The sequence below is a fragment of the Anopheles cruzii genome, chromosome 2 (assembly GCF_943734635.1).
Source record: "Anopheles cruzii chromosome 2, idAnoCruzAS_RS32_06, whole genome shotgun sequence".
Classification (NCBI taxonomy): domain Eukaryota; kingdom Metazoa; phylum Arthropoda; class Insecta; order Diptera; family Culicidae; genus Anopheles; species Anopheles cruzii.
In genome coordinates, this window is record NC_069144.1 from 57,882,960 (window position 1) to 57,910,396 (window position 27,437).

Sequence of the window (27,437 nt, forward strand, 5' to 3'; positions counted from 1 at the left end):
ATGGCCGATCTTCAGGCAACCGTCGAGTTCGCGGTCGAGTTGTACAAATTCTACAATGTGGATCTGTTTCAGCGCGGGTAAGTTGACGCCAAAATTGCTGTTTTATTTGCCCGCTTCGGCAAGGATTAGGCGATATTTATGTCCCTGCAGACGAACGGACGAACCCAAGACAAACGGGGATACGGGAGCGTGTGTCTGTCTCTGTGTGTGTGTGTGTGTGTGCTTTGATTACGGCAAACGTTTCCTATTTCACTTGTGCTGTAGCTCGAACAGCGTAGGCTGTGGTGTTCTCTTGAGGGGACTAGGTTACGTTTTGATAGATCTAGCAAACCATTTTACTAAATGTTTTCCAGAGCGAAACAGTTTGCTAAACAACTCAAGATTACTGAGGCCCGAGACCCTGATTTGAAAATAGTTTTGAGACACAACGACTGAATGTAAAGCAAGCAAAGCGTGGGCTCTCTGCGACGGTTAAGAATATCAATTAAATGCTAATTCGTTTCGACGCTATCCTTTCAACCCATTTTGCAGGTCGAGATGCCACTCTGTCTAATAAACTTACCGACATTTTGTTTCCCCCCAGTGCCGCAATCAGGCCCGGGATAGCGAGGCACCCAAAGGGGGTACACTTTACAATCGATTGCCCAATCTAATTACAATTAGATTCCGGCTTCCATTATGTGCCGGGCCCATTTGTGCGCTGACTTATGTTCAATTTTGAACGAAGCAAATGCATAATAGATTCCTATGGTGCGGGAACCTTCGGCAACACGGAAAGCCGTTTAGTCACGGGAATTCGTTCGGGGGTTCGTGGACCGCACACACGCGGTGTAACGAGTGGATGTGGAACCTGGTTCGCTAGCCGATAATTGAATTTCGCCATCGACGAGCGCCGAATATGCTGGATCCGGATGGCCGGATGGATCGGATGGAATCAGATCAGTCGCCGATCGTGGTCGTGGCCGTTGTCAAATTGTCTGGCAGTTCCGGGCTTCAGTTGACGTGCCGAGGTTTGATGTATGTTTTGCACGAACGGACGTGGCCCCCAATTTTTTTTACGTTGAATTTCGTAGTCACTCTCTTATCTTTCTGCGCGGTGGCGCTGTACGCTGGCAACATGTCAAAGTCTGTTTTACTATATGCTAATTTCCTGCTGACACACGCCGCCTTCACCACACCCGTTGGCATCCCGGCGCGAACGGCACGCGAAACAAGCAAAGAAGCGTTTTCGTCAAAATTTCATGCTCCGCATTCGTCATGCAGATTAACATTGGCTAATCGAGGCGAGGCGGCCACAGCCACGTCCGCTTCAAAGTTTCCCATTTTTCGCATCGCACCGCCGGAAATCTGTCAATTTTTCCGCCAAATTTTCCGACTTATCGAACCGCGAATCAATAAGGGGTTGTGTGTCTTTCATGTTTTTTTTTGCGCGCCGCATGTCCCGGCCATGTTTGGGGCACGGATTGGAAGCGATTTTCCAACCGGGTTTTTGCCCCCATCCAGCCGAACGCTTGGGCCTCGACGGGCGATGGTGAAACTCGGGTTTTTTTTTGCTCCCGATTGCCTGACTAACTTAGGGGAGAGCAAATAAAAATGTCTCTCCGTGTAAAGTTCGCGTTCGATCCGAGTAGCGGTTGAAATTGAAATGTCGCCGGCGTTCCGATTTTTTGCGCCACAGATTTTTGTTCCAAGGTTCAACATGAAGCTGCTCAGTTTTTTTGTTTTGAGGCCACTCGCTCACTCGAGAATCTAGCCGTACGCTTTTCGTGCGCCCTCTGATAAGTCACCTGATAGTCACTGTGCAATACGATAACACGCCCGCCTGCATGTCCTGGGCTCCAGCGGACCCCTGGGAACGTCGGCCGGGCCAGGAAGTTGTTGTTGATCTGCGCGGCTTGCAGAGAAAGTTTTTCTCATTAAAATTTATTTGTTTATATTGAAATGTAATCCAGTTGAGGAAGCTGAGGACCCGTCCCGAGCCGGATGGTTCGGCGAGACTACCTGTTTGGGGGCTGAACTTGCTGTGCCGTGCACTCGAAAACAAGCGAAAAGTTCGTTTTTAATTATTTATCTAGCAGCTGGTGCGGCGTCTGAAATATTGCATCTTTGAGGGCTCCAGCAGCGGAGGGTTCTTCGTAAGGGCAAAAAAAATGCGGCTAAACGTATTTGCTGATGGCTGATTTACAATATTTGACACTTCACTTTCCGCAAGCATCGACTCGGTCGATGGGTATTTTGTCCTTTACTTCCATTCGCTCGTAACATCTTGAACGCCGTGGGTAGAAGAATTGTTAAGACCCGTGAACCTCTGGAAAAAGGTTCACCACATCTTCAGCAGTAACGTAACTTTTGAATTAGTTTCTCCAGTGCCAGCACCGAGGCAGCGAATTCTTCAACCGTGGCGACCGTGTTCCGTGTCGTCGGTGAAGTTTAAAGGTCGAGTCTCTTAAAACACGGTTCCTTCCGACTGGGAAGCCGACTGGAAGGGTTGATGTGCTTCCGGCAACATCGAGAAAACCGGAAACAATAGGGCGAACCACGGACGAACGACGGACGGGAACGCGCAACCGGGAACAATATTGCGCCCTGATGTCCCAATTACCAGTTCACGCTTTTCACGCGAACCCGGCTCATTTAAAGTTAATGCAAAGTCACGCTCAGCGGAAACGGGGCTACAGGCCTTTCATTCCCCGTCGACTTCCTCGTCGACACCCCGAGACACTGGAACTGGTGTCTGGTGTCGGCCGTATCCTACCGGTACGCTGCCTCCACCGTGGAGGACCCATTGTGCAATCGGCGGCGGCATCGAAAAAGGAAAGAAAACCTATTTTTTTTGCCAAAAGGCTCTCCGTGTACCTGCGATGAATAGCACAGTTTCGTCGCTCCGCAGGCCCACCACTCGGCTAGGTTAACAGAATAGTTCCAACAGAGAAGCCAGATAATAGGGGAAAGCTAAGATTTATGAACAGCCCGGTTTCGTCGCTCCTTGTTCGGGCTCCGAAGAATCAATTATGAAACGCGTCTCCCGTCGCAGATGCTGTATTTTTCGGAAAAGATTTCTTCCAACGCGTACCATCACCAGCAGAAACTTTGAAGGTCAAAGGCCTTTCTTCCGCCGCAAATTCCGCAAGACAAATCTCCGCAAGAACGCGGAGCGACGGGTGACTTTCGCCGGCGTGTTCCGTCTTACCGTGCGTCCTGCTCCGTTTGCTCACATTCAACTCATAAAACATATCCTGGTTATCCCTGGGAAAACCCATTTCCCAATTTTCCCAAACTCCTGGCGACTGGCTTCACCCGTGAGCTCTCGTTCGTTAGCGGACTCGGCACAAAAGTTACGCCCGGCAAAGGAAAACACAATCCCCGAGACTAACGAGATGGCTCAGGCCTCGGGTCTGAGCCGATGAAAAATGTAACAAAACACCGAAAAACAACCCAAGCCCACCCCCCGGTTTGTCCCCGAGCAATCCTTTCGTCGGGCGCGCGCCGGCGATGATTTGCGAAAGCGGTGAGCGTTCGGTGAGGTGTGCGTGTCCTCGCCGAAGACTGTCAGACTGGGGCCCGGAGTTCGTTGTGTTTTCTCAGGGCTTACGGACCGGTACGATCCGTCACCTAATTTCGCTTCGCAACCATCAGCGCGACAGTGAAGTAAACATGGTCACGGATCACGGAGACCGAACCCGAACCAACCCTGTGGGGCCGGGACACTGTGACCCGATGGCAGTGTGTCGAAACGGAAATGATGGAGCGAGACAGAGATGCGTGTAGATAAAGGGAAAATGGTGATTAGATGGGCCATTCCCATTGTGGACCGGGTACCGGGATCGGCACCGGTTTACCTTGCGTATTCAGCGCCTTACAATGGCACACCAGATCCATCCACAAGGAGGCACATTTTATGGGCTCCAAAAAGGGAGGCCAACGTGGTTGGTTGTATGGTTACCTTATTTATTGTGTACTTTTTCAACATTCAATGTTGGTTTTAATTTCAACAAGTTCACCGAGGCCAGCGAAGTGGCATATTCAGGTCACGGGAGATACTTATTTATCACACCGCCCCCAAGAAGTGTCCGCAAACTACAGAATGCTCCACACCTACGGGATACGGCCCTTGCTACGGAAATGTGAAGCAGCGGTGAAGAGCCACCATATTTCTTTCGTCCGAGACCCCGAGAACGGTGTCAGTCCGTCAGTCGGGCGGTAAGACACTCATCCTGTGTCATTGTTGCACAGTGACAGAGAGAGAGCGAGCGTTCGGTCCACTGCAGCTCATTTTCATCAGCATCAGTGCCAGCCGGGCGCGCAAGAAAATGATGCACATTTCAAGAAAATGAATGCCATCCGCCATCCGAAATGAAAAATCTTGCCGCTGACACACACACACCGCGAAATGGCCACAAAACCCGGCGCCAATAATTCAAAAAACTCCCCACCACATGCCAGCGAATGTGTGTCACCGGGAGGATCATTTTCATTTCTCATTTCCCGCTCGCTATTGTTGTTTGCCATTGTTTTTGTGTCCTTGTGTCCTTGTGTACAACTTACCATGATCTTACCGTCATTGATGTCAGAACCGTGCTCCGTTTGAATGGAAAGCCAGCGCTGGATGGATTACAGCGCCCATTTTGAAGTGTTTGGAACTAAATGTTGATAAATTCGTATTCGCAACGGCCGCGGACTTCGTTAGGGGGCTTTTAGCAGTCCGTTCGCGAAGGACATTTGCACATTTCATGGCACGGAGTGTATTAAAATGGGATTTAGGCCCGTTCAAGGCCCAACGAGCTCTTAACGACACACCTTGTGGGGTAGGTCAGTGCCTTGTGCCTTTGTGGTTCTTGGCGCAAGGGCCCGCCGTAGTCGGTCGTCACTCGTCCGTGTGTTGGTTGGTGGGACATTAATTTTGCGTCGCCCCAGAGCTCGAGCCCGGCGAAAGATGAACGGACTCGGTTGATGGGTGATAAAAAACAACACAGGCGCAAAAAAGTTCCAGTTCGACAGAGTTAACGCGCGATCGCGCGCGGTACGCCGGAACCGGAACCCCGTGTTCCCCCGTCACGGCCTGATTTGTAGTTCTGGTTGTCGAGCTGAGCCACCCCGGACCGTTGGGTCGTAACGGCAACGGCAATTTACGACTTTCGGCCATCCCCCGAAAAGAGCAACGTGGCGGAGGACGTGAGCTGGGCCCATTTATAATCGGCGCGCGCTTTGGTGTGCGTGGTGAAACCTCGTGGGTAGATTCAACAGGACGCCGGCCGGAAGTGCCCGTGCCCCACCGCGGTGGGCGGAAGAGTGAAATTAAATTCAAATGTATTCTCGGCGCACTTCAGTTTTATGTTTGATTTTATGCCGCTTGATGAGGTGACGGCACGAACGTCGAACCAGCGATCCGGCGGGGGGGGAGGGCATCACGCCTCGGGCCAGTGGCGCGAGCCGGACTTCCATCTAGCCATTAGTCCGAAGATGGAAGTCGGCGGAGCCCGGTTTTATGATTCCTTCTTGACAGAAAGTTGGCACCGTTTGTCGATTCGACGATTAAAAAATGACTATTTTCTAAGCGACGCTTTCAAAAGGGGTCTTGTATCATAAACAGTGTTGCTGTCGCTGCCTCCACCGACTTGCTTGCCATTCGGTGCACGTGTCGGGTGCACATTGGACCGAGCGATGGCCGGGCATTGCTCATAAATATGTAATAACCGATTGGCCAAAAGTTTCGCCAAAAAATTACACACACACTTGAGCAGGAAATGAATTTCGCATCGCCAATCGCGTGGCGGTGGCTGGAATGTTACGAACGGATGAAAAATTCGGTGACAGTTGGCCACCTCATTGAAGCGGCGGGATAATTCCGGAACCGGAATTTTGCAGCAAACTTTAGCTCAGTTCAAACGGCAAAAAAGGAGCCCGCTGAAAGCGGAAAGCTTGACATATTTCATCACCACCGCAAATCTCTCGCTCTCCTTCTAGTCCAGCCCGAGTGGTCTTAGCTCGGCTCGGAAAGGGCGGTCGTTTAAATCCTTGAACCGCCCCGGTTCCGTGGAGTGGGTTCGCCGGGGTTTTCTTTGCTTATCACACACATCTCCATCGTTTCTCCATCGTTCCGGGAAAGTTGTTCATTTTGGCTTCTTCGGAAGTCCTGCCGTTTCCAGAGCGGAATACTCGCCCACAATCCGCCCGGGCCCGGGCCGGGGCGGGCGGATTAGGAAATGAAGTGACAAACTTGGCCTTAATAAAGGCGGAGAGAAGGGAAAAAAATAATGAAGAACCGGAAATAAAATCGGTAGTGCAACGGCGGTGGTGGTGGTGGTGCAGTGGGTTCTTCTTGTCCGCACTTTCACAAGTGTCAGTTTTGTCTCGCTTCGGTCGGTTATGTCGGTCTTTTTAATATTTTCTTTATGAATGTCACTTTTAAATCGACTTGGTAGGAATTCTGCCTCAAGAATGTCGGCAATGCCATTTTATGTGCTTAAGCTGCTACAGACCGCTCTTAAGATCTGCATCCCTTTGAAATGGTCTCATGAGTGCATTGGCAATTGAAAATGTTCTAGAGGATCACATATTTTGTTTTAATGTAACGGACTTTCACGTTATGAACTTCCAAACAAAAAGTTCAAAAAAGGTGCAACTGATCAAGTCACCTATGCTTCTTTGTTTATGAGCCGTTTGCTAACTGAATGAGGTGAGAAAGAATGTTGTGAATTTAGTGAACTCATCTCACAGCTACAAATGCTCTTTGCTGAATGTTTTACTGGAAAAGTTTACTTAAGATACATAATTAATCTAATTCAACAGTTGTTACATCGTAAGAAAACTGCACCTTAACGGATTCACGTACACCGTTAATCTGGTCAATAGTTTTAAAACTTTATGTTGTCCATCGGTCCCTTCTGTACCTGAAGATGCAGCACTACCTCATAAAAACCAAAAAAGATATCAATAATCCATTATCGTTACTGTAAAAAAACAGAATGTAAATGCTATTGAGCGTCCCCGTGCTTGCGAGCCACACTTTAAACCGTTCCCGGGGGCGGTTCAACATAGGCCACCCGATAGGAAATCCACCCCACTGGAAAGGGGATAAGGTCGATTCGGTTATTTAATTAAATTACAATTCCCGGACCATGTTCCACGGTGAAAAAGAAGTCCGAAGACCCAGACTGGTGATGGTAAAATGGTTTCCCCTAAAGCGGTCCGGTCTTTGGGTGTTCAGATTGCGAAGAAGTGTAACGCAAATTAGTTGAACGCATTCCTAAACAGCTTTAGTACCGACACTTACCCTAATTCCCGGTTGCTGTTCGCGCCCTCCGTGCAGCAGGTGGCAGCGATGTTGGAAATATTGGTACCATTAATTCTAAATTGCCCTCCCGGGATGCCCCGGGATGCCCCCGGTGGTGGGAGATTGATTCTAAAAATCCGAAAATATTTGGGGTTAACCGGCCCGGGTTCAGCGGCGATTCAACGATTTACCTCCATCCGCTCGTGCCGGGGTGGTTAATGGCCTGAAATCAGTTTTTGGGAATCCTTTTCGATTTTAATCACAGAATTTGTAACTTATGTTCGGTTCTTTTATGAGACTTTCTCCTAGATTTTAGTGAATAATAGAACAGCATAGTCGCTAAAATGCTTGAAGGTTGTTAAACTTTACGGGATGGTTCCGCAGAAATTCTTTAGAACCATCCCGACAATGTGGAACCAGCTGAGCATGCACGGATTTTGGCTATCATTACGGCACACACATTCTCCAGGCTCAGACCTTCGTCGGCCCTGCTGAAATGCCCCCCGCTGAGCTGTGGCGTAATATGGTGACACATTTCAGTATGTCCAGAAATCCGAGATCGGTCTGACCTCCTCCGTGCCAGACACAAAAACTATGACACCGATCGGGGTCGGTCCCCAGGATCGACAAGGCTCCGGCCTCCTATTCAGATCACTGGTACGCGCGCCTAGCTTTTTCGGGAAAGGCACCAACTTTTAGCCCGGCCTGAGCCACTGTGTGTCTGACAGTTTGAACCACTTCTGTCGGCCGTAATCCACAAATCCCACCGCCCGGTGAGTCCAGTGGTCGGTGAAAAACGAGGTCATAAAACCATTACGAGTCACACGGCCCAGCAAGAGAGAGAGAGAGAGAGTGGATGGTAGTGTTTTGCCCTGCCCGGCATCCAGTACACCCATCTCCAGCTCCCGGCCAATGGTACTTCCCGGTCAACGATAGCTCTGTCTCTTTCTCTCTCTCTGTAGAGCCGTCCTATCCGGATATCGATAGGATGCCATAAACAGCGTGTACCTTGCTGACGTTCCCGGGGAAGCCTGATGCCTGAGCTGTTTTCCCGGATCCAGAAAACTGGGACTGCCGAGCAAACGGACCAGCCAGGCTCCTGTGGCCACTTGTCGTGCTAATCGATCCGACAATCAGCAAATCGAAGCAGTTTTATGCTCAATGAGCTGTCGATTGCGGTGCATTTAGTGCAGCCTGTTTTTCTGGAAACTGACACCGTCGAGAAAGAAGTAGGGTTTTGGACCAATAAACAACTGACCCTTTTTTCCTTTTTTGCCGGGAAGTTCTTCAAATAAATCAAATTCGTTCGAATTCTCTTAAAAAGGTGTGGTTGAATTGCATACCTTCAGGCGTTTCTGGGCATCGGAAGTTGAAAGTACTATCGGAAGGTTCAAATGGCCGAGTTTTTCGGAATTGGTCTGCAATCGTAAAGGGTTAACGATAAGCACTGCATAAGGCTGTTCTTAGGGGTCCCTGGGTGCAATGAATAGTTTGTGACTTGACTTCCTTTTCCAATAAACACTTTTAATGAATAACACTGCAACATAAATATGCATCGCCTCATCATTTTTTAATGCCCTTCCGTATTTCTCTCTCTTTTTCTCACTCGCATTCGTAGGCTCTATCAAGTGCGATGCTCGCTGCGCGTTTCGCCCCGGCTTCCGGTGCAGGTCGAGACGTGCCTGCCGGATGCGGCCACCGCCGGCATCCCATCGGTGCAGTCCGTACTGAACGCACAGAATGGTGGTGGCGCAACGAATGGCAGTTCGAGTGGGACGCTCCCCGGCGGCAGCGGAACCGGAACCGGCAGTGCCGGTGGCTCCCTGCCGAGCAGTAACCCCGGGGGTGGCACCTCGGCCGGAAGCAGCGGTGTGGGCGGTTGCATATCCGGTAGCAACGGGCACGCCGCCTCGACGGGCTCCGGCACGACGGTCAGCCGACCGGAAGGTGGATCATCGTCGGGGGGAAATGTCATGAGTGGCTCGTTGTCGTCGATGCCGTCGAGCGTGAACACACCGAACTCGCTGGCCACCAACTCCGGCTCGTCCGGGATCGGGACCTCGTTCGACTCGGCTAACGGACTGACGGGCGCCGGAGCGGGAGGCGGTGGCGGTGGTGCGGTAGGTAGCGGTGCCGGTGGAGGTAGCTGCGGCAACTCACCGACCGCCAGCTCCGATAGCCGGTCCGGGGCGACCATCATCGACGACGCTGGCGCCTCCCGGGTCTTTCAGATACTCTACCGCAACGAGGAGGTGTCACTGCGTGACGTTATCATGTTCCGGGCGCACCTGCTGGGTAAGTGTAGACCGACCGACGTCCGGTCGATCCTGTTTTCACACCTCGTTCACTAGGTACCGTAGCCGTGGCCGATCGGGCGTTCTGCTTAGATGGGCATAAATATTTACGAAACGATGGTTCACGGGCGGTGAAGGCCAATTCGATCCTCTCTTTCGAGAGAGAGAGCAGATGCAGATTATGATGTGCGTTCCACGGCGTTTGTTTATTCAACCAACGCATTATGGGAAAGCGTCAATAAGATTGTTGTGCCATTTGAGCTCTTCGAGGAATGGGACGCTTTATTTGTTCAACGTTCGAAGTTGTTTATCCTTACATTTTGTATTTCTTTTTATATATTTTTATTACGTTTTTTAACAAGCACAGGATTCTTACTTACCCATTTTGTGTTTGCATAGTATTTTTCATGTGTCCTGTTTTCTTATCTCACTGATTTATTTATTCTTTTATTTATTTATTTATTGGCAACTTACGTGACTAGCTTAAAACCCAATGAATGAAAGCAAAAACAGCACGACACTGATATGAAAGTGATGAAAAATTGTTATACGTACGACATTTGCTAGACCGTTTTGCTTTTGCCCATTTCTGTTGATGGGCAAATGTATTTCGACATCCACATCCTCGCCTCTTCTGAGAATCTGCGGTTCTGAGCCGCAGGAATGCTGGAGATTCCACGGGAAGCGGGACACGCTCTGCAATAGATTCATAATAATACGATTACGACCGTCCGGACCGAAGCTGTGCCCCATGCCATCCATTCGGATCGTAAATTGTGTAGTCTCCCTTTATCGGCCGGCCGACACACGACGGGACGGCTCATGGCTGGGCCCAACGCCTCACAAATACAGCCACACACGCGCGGTGGACGAAGGCTTCACGACGTCCGTGAACTGTCGACGGCCCACGCTGGCGAGACGATGGCATGAATGAATGTCGGGAACATGCGCACATTCGTTCGCCCGTCCCCGCGAAGCCACCGTTCCGGGCGCTGGCAGCCCGGACCCAGGCGGCCAGGCGAACGCGTCTAGGCTCCGTGCATAATTTGCTGGTCGTTTGGTCGCCTTTCAGGCTGGAAGGACGCAACCTGATACCGAGTCCCGGTCCCCGGTCTAGGGTGTGTCCGCTCCGGCCGCTGGATAGCCACAAGGGAGCTGGGGCGCTGCCCGTGCCGTTGGAAGGTGATTGGAATCGCTCCGCTCGTGAGTCCAAGTCGAGAGCGCAGAGGCGGACCCGGCGGATCGTATCGATCGATAAGCCCGTTTGGCCGACAGTCACCGGCAGCGGTGGTGCTGGGTATGTTGCGGATTAAACTCCCTTCTCCTCACCACCGTCCTTCCCTCCCAGAGCCGTCTGCACCGGGGCTTTAAAATGGACTGTAAAGTAGCAATTGATGGCACGCAACATGCTCTCCAGCGACCGTCGTCGTGTGTGTCGATTGGGGTCAACAGTGGGACGTGCCGGTGGCTCCCCTCTGCAATGGCTCCAGCAGGACGCAAGGCTCGAGTCCTGCCATCTGCCATCTCATTCACTCTCTAGCTCTCTCGCTCGCTAGCTCGCTTGGGAAACGATGCTTCGGAAAGAGGGTTTCGGATCGGATGCCAAGTTTTCTGCGGACCGCGGACGTACTTGGCGCGGTGGCGGCGGGCGTTTGGCAACCTTTGCCAACTCTCATTCCCTTCCCCGCGGGAGGAATGCCCTGTTATGCAACGGGAATTATTTTGGCCAAACCTTCGGTGCGTCCACTTCGGAACGGACTCGGGTTTCGTCTGTTATTGCGAAGCTACAATTACTAGCGCAATGGGCTGGGCTTTTGTTAATGAATTTTAATGATTCGATTGTAATCGATTCGAATTTGGATGTAATTTCTATGCGTAGCATTAGTAGTTACTGAACTAAGCACTCGAGGAATTTTGTTAAAATGTTATACCAAACTCAATGTTAATTCTTTCGTGTTCGGGAAAGCCAAAGCCAAGTAATGGACTTCAGCTCCGATTGAAGTTAGACAAACATTTAATTGAATTCCATTATCCACGGCTTGCCAAACAACGTTCGATCACGTTTTTATGCCGGAGCTGGGTGCTCCACACCAAAACCCGCCCATTAGCCCTCGCTAGCCTCGCGATGAGCTTTTTAATAAAACTAATTGGCTGGAGCGCCCCCGGGAACGCATTCCCCGCGGTGCTTCCCGATGCGCCATCTTGGAGCCCTTCCTTCGGGAACGTCATCACCTCCATTAACCCTACATTTAAACCATCCCCTCGGGGCGGACCACAGCGCCACAGCCTTCCTGCCGCCGTTCAGCGATCGTGGCATTTACGGCAACTACTCGAATTAAAAGCACCCTCATAAAACGTGATAATCTTCTCCTCGTTTTACGCTTTACGTCTCCCGCGGTCCGCGGTCTCCCCAGGAACGGTGTACCGGGAAGGAACAAATCTTAAGTCCAAGCCCTCAATCGAAGCGCTACCGACAGAAAGGGCAATCCATGGGGCAAAACAAAAAGGAAACTAAGGGGAAATGGCTGAGGTCACGGACTGCCCCGGCTGCTGACCGCACACCCCGGGAGACCGACCGATGCCAAATGCATGCCACCGTGTGCACGAGTGCCTTTTAATGGTACTTAATCGCTACTTCAACAACCGATGGTCGATGAAAGCCCTCCGCCTGAAGGCGCCCGACTCGCCGATCGATCGGTGGGTCCGGCAATGGCGGACAGCCGAAGCGAAGGAAACCTTTAAACCCCCTTCAAGGGTGCGTTTAAAGCAAACCCCTTCAATGGCCACTAGTAGTTTCTGGGACGCTAGCTCTGGATCGGGTTTATCTGGTACCGTGCGATCGGTTCTTTTGTTACCATCAGTCGTCGATGTCGATAGCGGAACGAACGTATTTTGAAGCAAATAGCTAATGGCCGAGAGGGCCGAGTGCATTAATCAGCCCGACTTATGCTCTCCGTCGTTCAGGCGTTCCCTAGCTGCCCAATAGTTTATCGAGTCGTGGTCCACTTTCTCCTTCGGAGCCCTCGGAGTGGAACGCGGCTCGAACGGAAGTGGGGCCCTTGAGATGTTTGCATCTCGCTTACCAATCATCTGGAAACGCGCTACGATGGCCGCCTTCCGGGCCATCTTCAACGTACTTCACCCGTAAGGAGAGGCCTTTCAATGGCCGTAACTCCTTACGGCCTTGATCGACTCGGCAAGAAGTCGAGCCAGCCACGCCGTGCTTCCGTCGGAAGCGATGTTTGCAGGTGTGTTTTGTGTGGTGCTTGCCACTATTTACCGTTCAGACCGTTGGGAGATAAGATACTGCCGAGTGGTTGTTTGCCGTTGCTTGGCCGTGTTGTTTATTTACCATTCAATGAGAGCACGGTTTTGGGGAACTCCAGCCAGAAGCAGCATGTTCCTAACACTTTCTCTGCTTGCAGAGTAATTACGCTTTGACTTTGATCGACACAGCCATTATTGGTTTGTTTTATGTCGTTACCGTCTTTATTCTACCAATTACTGTGTTTTTCGTCATTTTTCGAGACTTCTGTAACATATTTGGCGTTAACCGCAGGTACATAAAATGTACGAATCTAAACCGTTTCTCCGTGGCGCTCGTTAAGGCGCTCCGGACTCTAAAAGACCTGTTATCATGCTGGAGCCCCACTGATTATCATTGAAAATAATGAGATGTAGTTGAGCAGCCTCCCATTCTCGTTTGCCTGGCAAGCACCCAACAGCCAAAAGACCAAATTTACGTGGTGTCCCAAACACACACCGGACTCTTGGGAGCGTCATCAGCATCGTGGGATGAAATCGCGACATGGATACGAAATAAATCAGTTTAAAACCCCCGCACGAGACCGGTCGCGTGGCAGTGCGTGGCGTAAATGGTACCACCGAAGAACTTTTGCTTCCGGGGACTACCAAACACCAAACGTGCCACGGCTACCAAATCGGCTGCACTGCCACGGCCCAACGTCTTATGCTAATGTAATTGCTGCCCTGATTAATTCACCGTAAAAATGTCATCGAATAAATCACCGACATGGCCTGGCCTGGTCTGGGCCGGTGGAGGTGGCGCAGTGGTACAACTTTGGTGCTTACCACACAAACTGTCCCAGCTTTCCCAAGGACCAATCGATTATAGGTTCCGGTTCCGGCGTGCGGTTTCCGGGTTGTTCGATTGTTTTAGGATTGGCCCGGGTCAGGCCCGGCCAATTGATGCGCTCGTTTTGTGCAGCCACTCCGCTGTGCAGCAGTGGCCGTGAGAAGAATTCAATTACAAGCCCGCTCCAGCAACCACGCGACACGATTGACTTCCGCCTCCGGGGTTTTGCGGATTAATTTCCGGTGGCTTAAGTTGGTGGTGCCCTGCGACTATTGGCGGATCGTTCGATCGGCGGGTTCTGTAATCCATCCACGCTTCCGACTAATCCCGTTCCGTTGCCGTTACAGTTGACAGTCGGCACCTGAAGGAATCGATCGAGCGGGCCGAGTTCTCACTCAACCTGGAGCTGTGGTTCGGCGAGCAAACGAACGGCAACATCCTGACGCTGGCCTCGACGCGCACCCTGCAGCTAAACTTTCATCCGGGCCGCGGTCTGCACTACCATCTGCCGGTCCTGTTCGACTACTTCCATCTGGCCGCCGTCAGCGTTGGAATCCACGCGAGTCTGGTGGCGCTGCACCAGCCGTACATCAAGTGAGTAACGGGTGACGATTGGCCCGTGTTTGTAACTTTGCGATAGGCTACCATCTGTGTCCCTTTTGCGCTGCTTAATGTTATGAGGCTCCGTTAATTTGCGTTTCAATTTACTTGATTGTTTATCTTTTTGTTGGTAAATAGAGTAGGTACGGTAGGTTTTAGTTTTCGATTTCGGGGGTTACCATTTTTAGTACAGTTTTAGTACAGTGCGTTGGCACTCCTCGATGGTTGCTTTGGTTTCAAACTTATTTTCCTCTTGTCGTCTTCTAAGACTACTTGATCAATGCCTCTGAATCTCAAGACGTCAGCAGTCATTTAGCAGGACGTTGTTTATTATTCATTGTAATGTGTCAAAAAGCGGTTTCAGCGTTTCATGAAAGCATTCCCTTAAATGAAAGTTGTACAAAAGCACCGGACCAATCGGATCTGGCATTTATTTTATGTACGCCAAGCTCATAGCATCCCCTCTGCGCCCGTGGTCCGATTGGGTCCCATCTTTTCTACGCTTCCATCTAGCAACAGCCGAATCTATCAACAAATTATCACCCATTAGACGAACCGAACCAATCTCGGGACCGCTAGATTGCGTCCGGGTCGTAAAACTCTATTCCTTCCGCAGCAACAGACAGGCCCCGCGGGCTCGACTGACTAATTGCTTCCCCCCCACATACTCGATTGCCGCATCGTTAGCTCTTCGATGAGCCTCTAACCGCACCGGTTGTAAAAGAATGGCAATTTTATCGTAAAACAAACATTTGATTTGCTTCATCAAACCACGGACGCCGACGCCGAAGAAATCCTGTTCCAGCCCGGAGACCCCCGGGTGTGTGTGTGTGTGTGATTAGTGTACCGAACGCTCCACACACACGCGTGAGGCCAGGGAAAGATAAATATTGGTTCTGGCAGACGAAAAACCATTTAGTTCTAGTTGCCGTGGGGTCCTCGGTCGACTTGGCTGGTGGTGCACCATCATCGGATCGGATCGGAGCGTCGTCGTCGTTGTGCAAATCAATCAACATGTCACAAAAACGAAAACGATGACACCGACGTCGACGGCAGAAAACAAATGCCGCGCGACGCACTCTGGAACCGTGCCAGCCAACCAGCTGGGTGTCCTCGTGGCCTACATTGCGCCTACATCGTCCGCTCGAACGATGATAATATTTCGTTTCTTAATCGTTTGCCAACCGTGGCCATTACGGGCTTATGATGGCTCGTATGGGTCGCTCGGTTGATGGCCGCTGCATACTAACGACGATGCGTTCTGCGGCTTGACGTGTTTGTACCATCTCATGTTTCGGGTGTGTCCGCTTTTTCTTTCCCTATGGTGTCATCCATATGTCCGTCCGTGCGTCCTGTTTTGTGCCGTATAAAGTTGGCCCTAATGAGTGACAGCGTCCGGTGCCCACAGGTTAACCACTTAATGGACGGTGGCGCGCGCGCGCGCACGGTGTCCTCGCTCAAGCCATGACGCATGACGCATCAAAGGCCAAAGGCAAACATGCAAACGAGACCCAGCGGGTCCGCAAAAACATACCGGAAAATGGGTGGCAATTTTTTCCTTTCATTGCGGCCCCCACCAAAAGGTCACGAAGCGAAGGCGCATTCTCCGAGTCAGCACAATCTGGCCACCGGGCGGTTCTCGGTGTACGTTGTACACACACGGGCGTCCTGTGGAGATTCATTTTCATCCTTCCTTCCATAGCTCTAATCAAATCTAATCACACCCAATCAGTGTTTAGCTTACGCTCCGCCACGCCCGTCGGTTCGCCGGTGTCCTTCCGCTGCGTTCGCCCCCCTTTCGGGGTAGGGAATTGGTTTATGGGTGGCTTGGGTGGTGTGAGTTTTTTTTGCCGTCCCGAAATTGCACATTAACGTTTGCGTTAATATGTTGTTCTACCGGTTGCTGGCGAACGGGTCCGCAGGCTCAGCTCGGATGGTGAAACCTTGGCGCGCGAGGCTCGAACTTCATCTCCCGGGCGCTAATGAAGTTGTTCGGAGCGAAATGGGATTTCCTGTCGGGCCGGGCGTCCGCACCTTTAGCACCGGTTGGTGAGCACCGTTGTCGCTGACAAAGTCAATCAATTTGGTCGAATCTCTTGGCGAGCGACGACGACCGGGCATCGCGGGCACACGGTTTATGCATAATCAGCGAGTGGCCGTAACGGTACGATGGCCGCAATAGTTTTTGTTCCTTTCTTCGGTGTGCTTTGGAGGGCAACGAATGCATACCGAATGCATGTCTCTCGTTAGATCACGTTCAAAATTTTGTTAGTGTTGCATATTAAAAAAATACCTAAAAGAATGGCAATTTACACAGGCGGAGTAGCTATCGCTAGGCCTTAATTGTCTTATTTGGCACCTTTATTGTCAACAAATTAAGCCATTGCCAACAAGTAGTCCAAACATGGCGGAGGAACTCAGCGAGTTTGATTGAATCCTTGTTGGTTGGACTTCATACACTACAAGTTGCATTTCAACAGCATATATTTTGATATTTTTACTAAAAGCTTGTTTTAAAGGTTTGTAAACGATTCTGTCAATGCATAAATTTGGCAAAAATTAACTGTTGAAAAGCCTCACGAAGCCGTATTTTATTTTGAAGCAGTAGCAAAACCGTAACAACCTCCGTTACGGCGGGTTCTCCGTATCTTCGTAGCATCTCGAAATGGGTTAAAAAACACACGCTTTTATCTCTTCACGCGCCCGCCGTGCCCGTTGGTGACGATAATGACACACTCGGCACACGGCACAGGCCAAGCGACACGAGCGAGCATTCTTCGCGTCCGGGAGGGCGCCATGGGCGGTGCTGTGGTGCGGCGGTGCTTATGCTGATGGGCCTTGCCGTGCGGTGTTCGGTGTACGGCCCATCTTCCGGCCGACACGTTCGGCACTGATGCGTGCTTTTATTGCATTTTTATTACCATTATGTTGTGTGCGCGATTCGCCCGCATAGCGCGGCCCGTAGATAACAAACATATCACAGAAGCAAAGGAAAAAAACCGCACACACACGACGGTGAACCACGACGGCGGTTTATGAGGCCTTTGGCAAGGTGGCCCACGCAACCGCACGGGTGAAACGGGCTTGGAGAAGGATGCATCATCCGAAGTCGTTGGCGGCGGCGGCGCCCATAGACCACTCGGAAGTGTCCTTCGCGGAGCCACTTTGGCGGTATTAAAAAGTAATAAATCAACCTCAACCAGTGTCTTAGGGCGAGGGCCGGCCCGAGACGGCTTCTCAGCGCGGTCAGCGGGCTGTCGAACACGTCCCCGTTTTGGTGGGCACACGCACACACGCGGGAATGACGCGGATTAAGCCGTAAATGTGCCACACGACGATGATAAAGCCATCATGAAGTGGGAAACTGCTTATCACTTGCGATAATGGCGGTGATAGGACCCGCCGTCGAACAAAACAACATTTGGGGGGCCTCTGGATTTTTTGAGGGTCAATAAGTGCCCTTCTATTTATATCCGTCGCTTATATTGGATTTATTTTCTGATAACACTCTTTAGTAGTTGCGACTGACGAGACACCGCCACACGGCGCAAGGTGCATATCTGAGCGAACAAAGTGCAGCACCAGGCATCTCCATCAGCGGCCACCGAAAGCAACCAGGCGCCTCCATCGTGCGGAATTTCTCCAGTAATCCCGGATCGCCGACTTCACGGCACAGACACACACAAACCACCTCTTGACGCGAGCAATAATTGAAATCAAATTACGGCGCATTAGGGCGCTTGTGTCTGCGTTAGCGTTAATTTTCCACATTGGCCTAGCAATTAAAATCGTATCTTAGCGTCCGCCCGCCCCGGGGTGGCCGGTCGCTCGATAAAAGTCGCTTGGCAAGATTATTAAGCATTTAATCACCCGGCGCATGAGCCCGGGATTTAATGTGCCGACCCGGGGGATCCGGCTGGCTCCGATAAATTGTCCCGAGGTTTGGCACGAGGATTATAATCACATATCGTTTCGGATTGGTGGTTCTCGTCCGTCCTCGGTCCGGTCATTCGGTCGGTCGTCGGTCGAGGGGAGGAGCCAAAATTCGCCACCATTAGCCTACCGAAACTGTTTTGTCCACCGACGACGATGTCGACGACGTATCTATGCCGTCTCATCCCGGAGCAAGGAGCTAGCCTTCGATAATGCTATCAAGATTGTGTGCCACAGTCTGGTTCCTTTCGGTCGGCGCGTGTTATTTGACCTACATTCTGGAGCGTTTGCATGATGAATGTATGGCCAGAAAATATGAACACACGAACCCGGTGTCTCGGTGACACACGGCCACGGGGCTGGGTTCCTTTCCAGGTTCCGTTAATAGGTCTCATTATTGCCCATTAGGTGCACAACTTTCGGTGAGTCACCCCCGGTGAGTCGAACAATTGGTGGTGCAATCCGAAACGAATTGTTACGGCTACGCAATCGAATGGCCGGCGGGCATAAATTGTCGCCCCGGGACCCGGGATGAATGAATTATGTTTTTCAGCTCCGCCAAACGGTTACTGAAGCGCTTTTGATACCATCATTAAGCTGTGGGTTGGGTTGATAAAGGCGCGGAGCGGAGCTTGATTGATCGATAGACAACAGCGTGATCATAAAGCCGTTGGCATTTTTATCGGTCACTCCATCCAGGGGCCAGGGGCCAACACGGAAGAGGACAGCAACCAGATCGTTGTTGAATAATTAAACATTAAATAAATGAACAACGCGGACACGGGCCGCAGCTTTTCACACTCTCGCGGCACGTGCGGTCGAGGCCAATCCATTTTATTCATCCGATTTATTGTTTGCTGATTCGATGACATAACGGGATCAGCAGGCTTTGTCTTTTTTGTCAGCCCCCTTTCGAGTACTGTTTGCGGGTCGCCGGGCTTGATTAGTGGCGAGGCTTGAAATGCAAAAAATCCAATTTATCTCTCTTGAGCGTTAAGTAATTAACATTATTGGCTGTAGGAAAACTTCCGATTAAAACCCCATTTCCTATATTGTAGCAAATTGTATTGTGACGAACCCAGTGGATGGAAGTTAGTAATAGGAACGTCCCATTTCCTTCAAACTGTTCAGAGCCTACTCCCGTTAGGAGTGAATCATGTAGTGTAAACGCTTGTGTGCGGTGGAACGAATGCGCCGATGCATTTTCCATCACTTTTAGTGATCATTTTGTCGTTTTCTTTTGTCTTTTCTTTTTCGATTCACATTTCGCCATCACGTACACTCATACATACATACATATAACATCAACCAACCCGACACACAATTGCCCGCATCCGATGGGCATCCGTCATCTGTCTGACTCCGATCAAACAAAAACCAAAACCGATCGAATAGGAAAAGCATTTTCCATTATGTACAAAGCTGGTAAGGTTCCACTGTGTAACGGCCCCGTTGTGTAGTTATTGTTACCGAATGCGCTCGGCTCTCTGCCCCGCACTGTATCTGTCCCGTTTCCCACCCCGTTTGGCACCGGCATGCCAGTCCCGGCGTGCTAGTCTGTCTTCACTTTCCATTCACTACCACATCCACTGCTACTGCTACTGTTCTGGGATCCTTTCTGGGACCTTGCCTTGCCTAATTGGTTGTTTTACACGGCACCACGTCTTTGGATGCACTTTAACCTCCCCTACTCAGCATAGGTTCCGAATGGTCCTTCTCTTGACTTGGATTGATTTTCACTGTCTATCTCACTTTCTTTGTGTGTTTCTCTCTATTTTCGATCGATGTTCGCCAACTAGCACATTTCCACATTTTTCTTCTATTCACCAAAGTTTCTAGATCGTTTCTGTTAAGGCAGCAATTCCTGCAGTTTCATTTTCAACAGTGTCCCTGAGGTTGCACTCCAGATTAGTGACGTTTAGAGAGTTGTCAGTTGCACTTCGTGCTCGACGGACGTAGTAACCTTTGGATCGCTATCACAAACAACTAACCACAACATTAAAAGACAACCAGAAAGATTAATGGAGGAGTCGAATATACGCTCGTTACTCTGTTAACGGTAAGGAAGACACAATCCGCTCGCTACAAGAGGAGCTGCGACTTTTCCTGTGATTCTTGAATTCGTTTCAATTTGTCAGGCACTACTCCAAGCACTACTCCCGGTCGCTTGTGACTTGATTACAATTCTTTCTCGTTTGTTCGTTCGCAAACAAGTCCACAGCCTGCTTTGCCCAGTGAGCCGTTTCCGCTCTGCTGGGTGGTGAACAAAATGGCGTTTGATGTTTGACATTCACTTCCATCGCGCCGTGATGATTCGCCGTTGAGGCAGACGAACCGTGGAAGGGCGACCATGCGAATGCGGAAAGGATATTAAAGTTTCAACTGACAACAGGGCAGTGTCCTTGTCTCGCCTCAAGATATCGTTCCTGGGAGCGCTGCCATCTTCTTGAAGTGGTCCTCCACGCGATCGTTCGTCCTGTGCACCGTCCTTTTCACTATCTCTCTATCTCTTTGGAATTTTCTTTCCCCCTCTCTCTCTCTCTCTCTGTGTTTGTGTGTGTCCCTCTTAAATCCCCGTGTTTACTCGATCCCCCCTCACCATTTACTGGACCCCAATCATCTCCCGAATTTCATTCCGATTCGCAGTGCACCGAAATCGACCAAACCGTGGATGGGTGGCTCGAAGCTGAACTGTCGCGGCGGCAACTCGCCCGGCCCGCTGGAGGCCATCTTCTTCGGGCCGCAGGTGGGCAGCGGGGCCAAGTGTGGCGGCGGTTCCGCCGGCCGGCTCGTGCACGCCCGAAACGTCCACCGGGACATCTGTGCCTTGCTGCTGGGGGCGCTCGAGTCGCTCCGGGTGTCGCTGCAGGAGTTCTGCACGGTGCTGCCGCCCCAGTGGCAGGCGCTGACCGGGTCCACGCCCCTCTCCAACCTGGACACCGAGCAAAGACTGAGAAAGCTGTCCGATCTGGCCAAGGTACGTAGACCCTAAAGGGGGGTCCCTCTTCCCCCCATTTGGTACTCACCAGTCGGTTCCTCCCCTTTTCCGCAGCTACTGGACACGGAGGATGACCTGGCGGCCAGGGCCAACTCGGACATTGCGCAGCTGTGCGCCGAGTGCATCCTGTACTGGCGCCGGGCCCTGTCCGCCGCCACCCAGCCCGCCGTCCACGGGCTGCTGGCGAAGAAGCACCACACGCTGCGGGTCCGCCGCTTCGCCGAGGGTTTCTTCGTGATCGACAACCCGCGGCACCTGGCGAGCGGGTGCTACGACTCGAACTACCAGAACTACGTGTCGATCTGCGAGATGGCGCGCCGCTCGCGCTACCTCTCCTCGTTGCCCCCGCTGCCCGTGCACTGTACGCCGCTCGACGGGGACGCCAACTCGTTGCCGCTGATCTTCGAGGATCGCTACACCGATGGCCACGAGCACGGCAAGCGGCGATCGGGCAGTGAGCCGCACCTGAACGGAACGGGTGGCAGCGGCGGCGCCGCCGTCAGCATCGCATCGAGCCTCCTCGTCAAACCGAACGCCACCCCGGCCCCGGTCAACAACAACACCGGCAAATCGCTCCACCACCATCATCCGAACAAGATCGCTCCGATGATCACCCCGAGCTTGGCGGGGAAGGAGTGTTCCTGCGGTCTCGGACCGTGCTATGGGCCGATGGAACCGATGCCGAAGCTGTGCGGTAACTACATGGGCATCATGACCCCGCGCTATGCGCTCGGCGGGGACATTCTGCAGGCCAGCCTGACGATCACGCCGGCGGCCGCAGCCTCACAGAACGGGCTGGGGCTGAAGACCCTGTCCCGGCACTCGGTGGCCACCCTGCTGGGCCCGGATCCTGGGCCTCCCGTGGCCGACGTGTGCCAGTGGGACCAGGCAGGCTTCAAGGGGCTGTACACGGCGGCCGGGGCCGGACCGCAGGGTTTCGGGGGCGGTGCCACGCTACCCACTCGTCACAGCAAGTCCCTCGATCAACTCGAGCTGGCCCCGACGGCTTCGTTGCCGCGGGCTCACGTGCACGGCGCGGCGCACAATGGATACCACGGCAACTACCATCCGCCGCAGCAACCGCAGCCGCAGCCCGTCCGGCAGTCGATCGTTTACCAGCCACCGCAGCACCAGTACGCGGCCGGAGTGGCCCTCCTGCAGACGCTGCCCAAGGCGAAGCCTAAGAACCCGGTGCAGGCGGAGGACCTGCTGAAGAACATCAACGAGTTCCGGGAGAAGTACAAGAACCCGGGTGACCCGCGGAAGATACTGCACGCGGGCGGCACGGCCACGCACAACCCGACCTACGACCTCCAGCAGGATGCCCTGGTCGGGATGCCGGGACTGCTCAATGGGTACGGGCAGCGGCCGGGTCACGGGGATTACCGGCACGAGCTAAAACCGGACCGGTCGGTGCACCGCTCGGCTCACCACTCGGTCGATCCGACCGCAGTCGGTGGCCAACCGGCGGCGACGACCCTGGCCACCTACTACAACTCGCTACCGAAGGGTGCCGGATTGGGGCTGGGAAGTAACGGGCCCGCCGGTCCAACGGCACCGCGGAGTTCATTCCCGCCCGTTCGCAGCAAAAAGCAGCCCCAACAGCAGCAGCAGCAGGCCAGTTCCTGTTCGCTGCCCACCAAGTCGGCGTCGAATACGATCCCGCGGAGCAACTCGTCGCAGCAGCTGCGGAACGGGGCCGGGGCCCGGGAGCAGCAGCCGGTCAACAGTGCCACGTTGCCGCACCGCTCGGTGGAGTTCTCGCGCATCCGCGTGACCGACTTCCGGCAGCTGGTGACGGCAAACAATGGGTCGGGTGGGACGCTGCTACCCACCACCGCCACCGGTGGCCACTCGAGCAGCTCCGACAGCCCGGAACTGACGCCCAGGACGCGCACCAAGCAGCGCCGTCTGCTGTCGTCGGCCAGCGTACCGTTCCAGCTGGAGAACCTCGAACTGGAGCCGGCCGCCGGTGGGGTGGTGACGAGCGGCGGTGGCACCGGTGGGTTCAGCGAGAGCCTCCCGAACCTGGCCCCACCACCGGCCGCGTTCGCCGGGCGTGATTCGCCGCCGCCACCGACGGGAACCACGTTCCGTCTACGGCGTCGCCATTCGAGCAGCGAATCCACCTCTTCGCTCAGCGAGCAATCCGGTTGGGTGTCGAGCAGACGGAGCTCCGGCCCCTCCAGTCCCGACACGCTGCGTAACGCCGACCAGCAGCGGGTTGTGAACGGGGAACAGCTCCGCAAGAAACTCCTGAAGTTGCTGAACGAACAGCCGAGACCGGCGGCCACTGGTGGGGGTCAACGCAAGAACAGCACAGTCTCGTCAACGGCCGAGTTCTTTGCCCGCAGCAACCAGGGCTCGATGAAGTCGAAACCGGCGGCGGTGGCTCCGGCGGCGCCGGCGGCCGCCCCACCCGATATGTTCCGCGGAAACTCGGTGCAAACGGAGAACTGGCGGAACCTGGAGCGCGACTGGAACGATACGAGGGCCCGAGCGGCAGCGGCGGTGGCCGCTTCCGGGGCGGCCAACAGCAGTGGACCGTACGGGATGGTGAGCGGGAAGCGAGCGCCCGAAACGGCACCACAGACCATCAGCACGGCCGACATTCGGCCGCCGAGGCGCACCAAGAAGGAAAAGTCCAAGTCTGACTTCGACCTGGCGCACATCTCCGACTACGTGTTCGAAGATCTGCGGCTGCTGCCACCGCAACAGTTCCGTGATGTGCCACCACCTCCGGACGAGTTCCGCGATCCTCCGTCGCTGGTCGACGCTACGGGTACGGCGGCGGGCCGAGGCACCTCCCGCGGTTCCAAAGGCTCCAAAGGGTTGAGCCTGGCACCGCTCAGTATTCCGCCGCCGGAAGACGCACGGCAGCAGCAGGTGCAGTACTACGCGACGCTCCCGAAAAGTAACCCTCCGCAGGTGGCCCCCCTGTCGGTCGTGTTCCAACCGCAGATCATCACGGCTCCACACTACGCCACTCCGGTTCCGGTGGCCCAGCAACAGCAGCATCACCAGCCGTCGCACTACAGTAAACCCGGCCACAACGCGGGGCCGCACCCGAGGAAGACGTGTGAGGTGCAGGCCATCGACAATCCGCTGTACCACATCATGTACCACAAGACCGCGGCGCGACCCATCATGAAGTCCCAGAGCTCAAACGAGTTGGCCGCCATTGCCAAGTGTGCCGAGACGCTCAACAATGCCGGTGGCGGGGCCAGTGCCCGCCGGACCAACGCCGGCGTCACGAGTAGCAGCGGCAACCTGGTACAGCACCAACCGATCGGCCCGCCGCACTACGGCCCACCCGTGGTGCCCGTGGCCACGATGGAGCGGAAAAGCTCCGTCCGGGAGATGACGCCGGGCAGCACCGATCCAACTCCGGTGGCGGCACCGCGGCGCACCAGCAAACCATCCGAGTCGGCGGCACCACAGCCCCCGCCACCGACGGCAGAGGAAGATCCGGACGAAGATCCGGACCCATCCCGGAAGCGGGTCGACCCGCCAATGCAGTTGCTGGAGTTTGAGAAGTGCCGCGAGGAGTTCCGCAAGCAGATCAACTACTCCGGCTCGATCTACTCCGACTTCCAGCGGCTGGCGTCGGACATGCCGTACTTCCACATCGCCGACGAGTTCCGCGCGTTCTCGCCGGCCGGCCTACACCTGGTGATCTGCCTGCACGGGCTCGACGGCAACTCGGCCGACCTGCGGCTGGTGCGCACCTACCTGGAGCTGGGGCTGCCCGGGGCGCACCTGGAGTTCCTGATGTCCGAGCGCAACCAGGGCGACACGTTCTCGGACTTTGACACCATGACCGACCGGCTGGTGGCCGAGGTGCTGTTCCACATCGAAACATATCAGCTCAACCCGGCCCGCATCTCGTTCGTGGCGCACTCGCTCGGCACCATCATCGTCCGGTCGGCGCTGGCCCGGCCCCAGATGCGTCCGCTCCTGTCGCGGCTGCACACGTTTCTGTCCCTGTCCGGGCCGCACCTCGGCACGCTCTACAACTCTAGCGGCCTCGTCAACATGGGTACGTAGCCGGTGCACCACATTTGACTTCGGTTGTTTACGTTTCTGTGTTCTGTCTCTCTCCTGGCCAGGGATGTGGTTTATGCAGAAGTGGAAGAAGTCGGGTTCGCTGCTGCAGCTCTGTCTGCGGGACGCGGCCGACCCCCGGCAGAGCTTCCTGTACCGGCTCAGCCAGCGGAGCACGCTGCATCACTTCAAGAACGTGCTGCTGTGCGGGTCTTCGCAGGATCGCTACGTTCCGCCACACTCGGCCCGGCTCGAGCTCTGCAAATCGGCCGTACGGGATCAGTCCAACCTTGGCATCGTGTACCGGTGGGAACCTGCGCGCCTCTTCTAGTTGACAGCTGACTAATCGGAACTATCCTCCTTTTCTGTTCGCAGCGAAATGGTGCACAATATAATAGCGCCGATGTTGGCCCGCCAGGACCTGACGCTGGCCCGGTTCGATGTGCACCACGCGCTTCCGCACACCGCGAACGCGCTGATCGGACGGGCGGCCCACATAGCCGTGCTCGACTCGGAGCTGTTCATCGAGAAGTTCCTGCTGGTGGCCGGTCTCAAGTACTTTAGCTAGCCGCCGAACCGGACCGCCGACCGTACCGGATGGCCACGACGGGCCGCCAGTGGATAGAAAGACGCGATTTTTTTTAAGCTATCTTAAACAAATAAGCGAACCCAAGGTCAAGTGAAGCGAAACTTTAACGGAACATCAAATCAAAACACAGACTCTAGGCAGATACGTACGACGAACGACTCACAGTGCGGATGTAGGGACATCTTCAGCTTCTCCTTTTTCCTTTTCCATAGGTCCCGAAACCGAAACCTTTTTACCGTAAGCGTAACGATCTTTAGATGTAACACGTGTGAGTGTTGAACTCAAACCGTTAAACAATCAACAGGGAACGGTTGTAAGACATCGGAACGGAACACACCGGAGTTGGAATCAGGAACCGAGAAAAGGTCCAAGTAGAGATCCGCCGACGGGTTGTTTGGGTTCTTTAGAATAAGTCAATCTTCACTGCCATCGATTCGCGGAGTCGCCCATCTTGCGTTGCTGTTCGGTGACGAACTTTGGATTCCATCTCTACCACCTGTCTGCGTTATTTTCGCGGTTTTTGTGCGTTTTGTTGACGGCTTTTCAACGACGGAGCCAGTTTTTGGTCTCTTGTCGCCTCTTAAACGACATTTTTACATAGCGACCTGTTTTTCTTTTGTGCTTTTCTGATTTTAAGAGGCTTTAAAAGGCCATTGTTTCTACATTCTTTTTGCTGGCGCGTTCAAAAGTTTCACCGAAAGTGGACCAGTGTAGCAGAAGCAAATCAAACCATAGAAAACTTACGAGCAGAAATGCAAAACTGTGACCGTACAACTCTGACTAGCAACGTGTATCAAAATTGGTAGAAAAGCGGCAAAAATATTAATGTTCAACTGTGAAATCAAAGTAAAAAACATTGCGGAAGACAGGTTTTTCCCTCAGTTTTCCGTTCAGTTGCCACATGGGCCACACAGACACACACTTAGGTAAATGTGAAACTTGAGACTGATTTAGTTTCGTGACTACTTAAATGATATTACTTTTGTGTTGCCCACGGTCCTTGGTGGCGCTGCAGGACGCATTTCTACGTTAGATAGCAGTGAGACACCATCGTAGCGTAGTCAATGGTAATTGGTAATGAAAATTGTGCTCTTTCGATACTCTTCTTAGGTGAACCGGAACGGGAAAATGACAAATATATTATATACTTCGATATTATTCTTAAACAAGAAACCAAACTGATCATGATATGCGTAACGGAACTAATCGGTGAACAGGAATTCGTAGGACGGTGCGGAGTGCGAGTGAAAACGTTACCAAAAAGCATTTAAATGATAGTGCGCTCGTGGCATGGGCCTCGTTTTAACGAACACCGCCGGAACAAAGGATGTGTACGATTAGCCATTATATAAAAATATAAATTTAGATATAAATTTAAGCCATTACACTAAGTTAGTTGTATACCAACGAGTACAGGGACACGCGGACATGGAGCAAAAACAAAATTAGAACGGAAATGTGTTATCGATTGATGTACGGTCACCAAGATTCTGGTTATTTAATAGTCGTCAGTACCAGTACCAGTTCTTGCCTCTGATTAGCGAACCAATTTTGTATCTTTCCTTCAATACTTTGTTGTTGTTCTTGATTAGCTAAAGTGCGCCACTTGT

General features: G+C 52.9%; 1 protein-coding gene across 1 annotated transcript; it reads left to right on the forward strand.

Annotated features, from left to right (window-relative positions):
• LOC128267793 (uncharacterized) lies at window positions 1-25,806 on the forward strand. The gene is made up of 8 exons (XM_053004715.1): window positions 1-77; window positions 8,892-9,568; window positions 14,011-14,257; window positions 19,592-19,621; window positions 20,843-21,173; window positions 21,249-25,233; window positions 25,304-25,544; window positions 25,614-25,806. The coding sequence occupies exons 1-8, from the start codon at window positions 1-3 to the stop codon at window positions 25,804-25,806; spliced, it is 5,781 nt and encodes a 1,926-aa protein (XP_052860675.1).
• Window positions 25,807-27,437: the final 1,631 nt, after the last annotated feature.

Bases quoted from the DNA above. Each gene is read 5' to 3' on its own strand.
- LOC128267793 (XM_053004715.1), top strand. From the start codon at position 1: ATGGCCGATCTTCAGGCAACCGTCGAGTTCGCGGTCGAGTTGTACAAA. The intron at 14,258-19,591 runs GTGAGTAACGGG...CCGATCGAATAG, and splicing joins CTGCACCAGCCGTACATCAA to GAAAAGCATTTTCCATTATG. The intron at 21,174-21,248 runs GTACGTAGACCC...CCTTTTCCGCAG, and splicing joins AGCTGTCCGATCTGGCCAAG to CTACTGGACACGGAGGATGA.